This window comes from Cryptotermes secundus, unplaced genomic scaffold, assembly GCF_002891405.2.
Source record: "Cryptotermes secundus unplaced genomic scaffold, Csec_1.0 scaffold801, whole genome shotgun sequence".
In the NCBI taxonomy this organism is placed as follows: Eukaryota; Metazoa; Arthropoda; class Insecta; order Blattodea; family Kalotermitidae; genus Cryptotermes; species Cryptotermes secundus.
This window is the reverse complement of record NW_019725851.1, coordinates 202,549-208,154: the sequence shown is the minus strand read 5'-3', so window position 1 is coordinate 208,154 and position 5,606 is coordinate 202,549. Positions and strand designations below refer to the sequence as shown.

At 38.8% G+C, this 5,606-nt stretch overlaps 1 protein-coding gene across 8 annotated transcripts in view; it reads right to left on the bottom strand.

Annotated features, from left to right (window-relative positions):
• The window catches only part of LOC111863791, a 38,714-nt gene extending 33,371 nt beyond the window's left edge, over positions 1–5,343 (bottom strand). For 2 of the 8 annotated variants that reach the window (XM_023850486.2, XM_023850490.2), the window contains exons 1-2: positions 4,996–5,179; positions 658–4,549 (exon numbers count right to left, since the gene is read on the bottom strand). In XM_023850486.2, coding sequence (XP_023706254.1) covers positions 658–4,524 — 3,867 coding nt within the window. In that variant the 5' untranslated portion in view covers positions 4,525–4,549; positions 4,996–5,179. Of the gene's footprint in view, positions 1–657; positions 4,550–4,718; positions 4,926–4,995; positions 5,180–5,205 lie in introns of those variants that run through there. The other 6 variants (XM_033751208.1, XM_023850489.2, XM_033751211.1 and 3 more) reach the window with 6 other exon arrangements.
• Positions 5,344–5,606: the final 263 nt, after the last annotated feature.

Sequence of the window (5,606 nt, the reverse complement as noted above, 5' to 3'; positions counted from 1 at the left end):
GTGGGGGGGGGGGGGGAAACAACCTGACCACTGAGAAGAATAATCAGATTGGCTAGCAGAAGTGGCCAAGAAGAAGAGGGCTCTTCATATGCAAGTGAGGGCTCTTCATATGCAAGTGAGGGCTCAACTGAAGCTTGGCTGTGTGTCCACCTGGGATAACTGGTGGGGGTGCTCTGCCGATGTTACCATCAAATGACACAAGTAGGATAAGTTTTTCCCTCATCAGCATCCTGAAAGATGAATCACCCCAACCCCCCCAACCTCCAGATTGGAGGGCCGAGATATTTCGTCTCCTGCTGCTATGGTTAGGCTTTCCTACAATAACAGGCTGTTCCTCCTGGTACTATGGGAATGATCAAATCTGTCAGCTATGGTCAGGGGCCATGGGAAAGCATAATCCAACCACCAGGAAGAACTGGGATAGGATGTATCTGAGACATACAGCATATCTTTAAGTATTGTTGGATATATAACAAAAACACCAACACAATCAGGCAAAACAGGAAAATCTTACAAACAGAGAGGGACAAACACACACACACACACAAACACGGGAACATATGAACACTTCACATTTTAAAATTGCAATATCAGAGTCAACTGTGTACACAATATGTCAATTTGTTCTCTGTTAAGTGCTGGGATGTTGTACAATACCTGTGTGGCTCGAAGTGGCTGCAATCCAAGAGCACTAAGGACTGATTCTTTGATGGCCTGCTCTTCTGGACTCACTTCCTCTTCCACAAACATGTTTTTTGAATCACTGACTTTGGAATCACTCCCCCTGTCATCTAAAATTTCTGAACTTTCCACCACACTACTACTGATGAAACCTGACACTTCATGAAGTGACTCGCCTTCTTCAAGCTGCTTCACGTCGTGCAGTATACTGTTCACATCAGACATGACACCTTCTGATATCATATCACATTGTTCCACTATCACTTTCTTCTGGAAGACTTCTTCTATAAGGGATCTGTTGTTGTCACATGCCTGTCCATCTTCACCGGAACACTCTGGAGTACTGGATGGAAATTCCTCATTGGTACAAATGCTTGTATGATGCTTGGACTCACAATGACTTTCAGAAATGTCACTCATAATCATTTTTCCGGTAACGTCTGAAGATTTGTCTTCTGAATCCTGAGACATGACATCCTTGAGGTTTTCTTTTGAATAAAACAATGCTGGTTCAATAGCATTCTGCAATTTATGAACAAGAACCTTTTCCACATTGTTCATCACGTCCTTTTCGTTATCAACCTTTCCATCACTGATGCTGTCTACTTTACCTTTCTTCATGTGTGCTACAATCTGAGGCACAAATGTGTTTTGTGCAGGTAATTTATCATCATTTTCATCTTTCAATTTACTGCACAGTTCAACTTCATCGGTACTCCTACTTTCCTCCTTTACATTTGGTTCAGAATCAAACAAATCTTCACAACTGATAATTTTTTCAGTACTAACATTGGTAAAATCAATCACATCAGAAATGTCCATTTTTAGTTCTGGAATTCTTTTTTCATTTTCTTGATCTGAAATTACGTCCCCTTCATCAATATTTTCACAGTCAACAACAGATTCCTTAAGCACGCTAATATCTAACTGTTTTTCTGATGTTTCATTTTTCTTTTCAATAACAAGCTTATCAACATGCAAGGAATTTCCTTTTGATTCACACAAATCTCCCTCTTTAATATGGATATCATTTATATGACACAAACTCTCTTTAGAAAGAATGTCTTGTGCTGTCATGGCAGTGGTGCCAGTATGTAGCAGCATATCTTCTACTTTGCCCAAGATGTTTGCTTCGACAGCTGCCTCATCTTCCTCCACTTCCACTCCCTTTACTTCCTCATTCTTCTCTTGCACATCGTTCTGCTTGCCTTTCATCTCCAAAGTTTTTCCAGTTGAAAATGCAACATCTTCACTATCCATAGTACTACCATCATCAGTTGAACAAATACTCAGTGATTCTGCATCAGTTTTAATAACATCCTGACTCTTTTCTTGTGAATCCAGTTTTGTTTGTTTCATTCTACCAGCTGTCATACAATGCAGCATGGCTGCTCGTACTTTGCCAACTGACGAACGAGTTGATCTACGAATATTTCTACCTACTTCATGTACATCACTTTCAAAATCTGTATGTATCACAGGTTCTAAAACAGCATTCACATTATGATCAGAAGTTTCTGGTATTTCAAGAAACACTGGTTTCTGTGATTTGTTAGTTGTACTACTACAGTCATGAGATATTTCTTTACAGTCTGTAACACTACTGGTATCATTAACCGTATCATTATAGTCAAATTTAATGTCAACTGTTTCTTTACAATCGTTTTTAAAGCCTGTGCCCATAACAAAATCCTCTTTACTAATTACTTTCTTGTTATCAACAAGAGCACTATCTGTACTGACAGGATCATTATTATTATCAGTCTCAACTCTAACACCACTATTCTTGTTTACTTCAACGTCACGAATGTCTGCATTCTCACAATCCATACTTTCCAGACTGTTTAACTTGTTATAATCAATCTTAATCTCACTGACTGCACTTTCACAATCCATTTTCCAATCAAGAATAACTGTACTACTATCATCCTTAATGTCTGAGTTAATACCGTGAGCATCCTTTTTACTGTCAATACTACTACTACACCTCTTCCTATCAACACTGAAATCACTAACACATGACACATCTGCCTCACACACAACAGTCTGAGAAAGAACAGGGATAGATTCTTCCTCCAGCTGCTGACCAGCGCACACATTTAAACTGTCTTTCACTACATCTCTCGCAGAAACACTTGATGCACAGCCTTCAGCCGATGCAAAGTTTTCACTCTCTGCTGACTCCTTCTCTTTGATAGATGAATTTAGTACCAGAATATCTCTGCTAGCCAACTGGGCATCAGTGCAAGTGACAGAACCCTGGTTTTCTCCACTGCAAAGAGGTAGGACAGATCTTACACCCTCTTTCTGGAATGGAACATTTGATGGATTCTGAACAACATAGAACACACCACTAGAGCTAGGACATTCCTGAAAAAACTTTTTGTTCTTTGTGATCTTCAAATCTCGAACTTTTCTTGCTGATTTTTCACGAAGGTGGTAAAGAGCTATATCAATTGAAAGATTTTGTCCATTCTTATGCTCTAGTTCCTTCAAATCAGCATTTTCAGATGCAGTCACTTTTCCAGCAGCTGGTAAAAAGTCTTCATCTTTCTCTTTTGTTTCTGAGCTGGTATTGTGAGTGCTACAGTCATGACTACACTGATGTTCAGCTGAGTCACAGTCGGTTTTCTCAGAAGCAACAGATTCTGGTCCACACAAATTGAAGTTTGTGTCTGTTAATTTTTTTTCATTTTCAATAAATTTTCCAAAGTCTGTTTCACTTAATTCTGATGGTTTGGTGGAGACTAATTTTTCTTCTGCCTTTGGGATCAATGCTTTCCCAACAGACTCCAAAAATTTGTTTCTGTGTATCAGCTCTGTAATTCTGTTAGAAATTGATTTACCTAAACATTTGTCATGATAAATTTGTGACTGATTTTCTGAACATGGTGAACTATGGACACTATGAGGTGAATGTTCTTCATTCTTTGTTTCATCCAGTGGAATCTTAGAATCACAATCAGAATCACAGCTTCCTTTGCCATTTTCCAATCTTGGAAAATCAGAGACACTGCTGTCACTCCCTGCAACACTTGACTGATCATCTAAACAGAGTTCACCTTTACTGCCCAATTCACTACCACTGCCATCTCTGGTGGTGCTGAGTAACCGTCTTCGTTTAGGGAAACCCACATCAAGTCCTTCCAGCAGGCTAGGATCTTTCAGTCTTCTTCTCTTCCCATTCCTCAAAACTCTAGCAGGTGAGTCTGACCTTGTAATATAAGGCGTATTACGACCTTTAGACCCATTTCGTACATCTGGGCTCCCTGTCCCTAATTTATTCTGTGTCACAAGCCTTCGTAACTTTGGACTCTGTGCTTTTGTGCTTAATATATTAATGTTTGAATCATCAGAAAGACTTGCTTCCTCCAATGTTTTGCTCCCTTGTTTAGCACCTTTTGAGACCTTGTTAGTTTTGCATAACCGCGGGCTCTGTGAACGCTTTGTATCATTTGAAAGTGCAAATAATTCATTAGCCGAATTTGTTCCACTCTGAGATGTTACCGTCTTATTTAATTTACTGGTTTGGCGCAATTTTGGATTTTGGGAACCCCTTGCAGTTTTTCCTCCTGTGGCAGATTCAACAATAGAACTAGAACTATCTTTTGAAATTGCTTCTGTACTCTCCAAACTTTTTCTTGATTTTGTGCCACCTGTTGATCTCTTTTTAAGAGTAGATTTCTTTCCTTGATACACATCCTTCTGAACTTGTTTCAGTTCTCTTGTTTTAATACTAGTTTCATCTTCTTTCGTAGTCTCTGTTACTTTAACAGTTTTGTCTATTTCTTTTTTAACCCCCAATTGTTTATTGCCAAGTATTTTCTTTTCTCTACCAGCCATTGCAATTTTCAGTCAACATCTGTAACTAAAGGAATAATTTCATTAGTTATGCACATCTCACACTTATGACGCTATACATTTTATTTCTGGGAGGTCAATTAACATAGCAATCACATAGCCACGGTACGGATTATAAATGGGAACATGATACATAGCCTCTTTTCTCATTCATACTGACATTTTCTAAAACTTACAGCAAGACATGGACATAAGCAACATACTGAATGTCGCGGCGAAGTACGAGGCAATAAAACAATTTTTTACTTTTTAGTCATTAATATTCTCATATTTTTAAAACTGCGAGTAACAAAGGGTAATACCACTGTCGAATAATCGGTACAAAAACATTTTATTAACAAACAAAAGACTATCGGATGTGAAATCCCTAATATCAGTAACATTTCAGGATAAGTTTCTAACATTTATACTATAGCACGTGGTAAATATCCCTTGCAGAAAGAATTAGCATACCGTCTATTACATTAATCATTATAAAATATCACTACAAAGCCCCTCGTTGTTTCAAGAAATTGTTTCAAAAATTGGAGAGGAAGCACTCTCACACACACACACGCAAAACACTTTCCTTGTTTCGTGTTAAATAGCGCCACCTATGCTCAAAGGCGCACGTAGACCCTAATACGTTCACGCGTATAACTCAGTTGGAATATGTTTACACACCAGTCTTATAAATTACCTTCAGTGGATATCAGAGGTTTCAAATAACATAATAATTCATTTCAAAATTATCATCTCGAATTAAATATGATTAAAGACGAAACTTATGATGCGCACGCTCTCCATATTGGCAGATAGCCACAGCCGTCACAGCCGCCAGAATCAGAGTAATGTATTTATTTTAAAGGCTGTGATCGCTGAGATCACTCCACGAATCTCGAAAGACGTAAACATGGCTACTGGTCGGGAGGGGAAAGCAATAAACAAATGACTATGGCAAGTGATCGCGAATTTCACGGGGCTGGTAGTTGCCGTGTTTCTTTTTCTCCTATCCTCTGGCCAAAGAGTTCTGTTCGGCCGAAAAAGCGGGAGTGCAAGTGTTGTAGGGAAGTAACGATATAGTG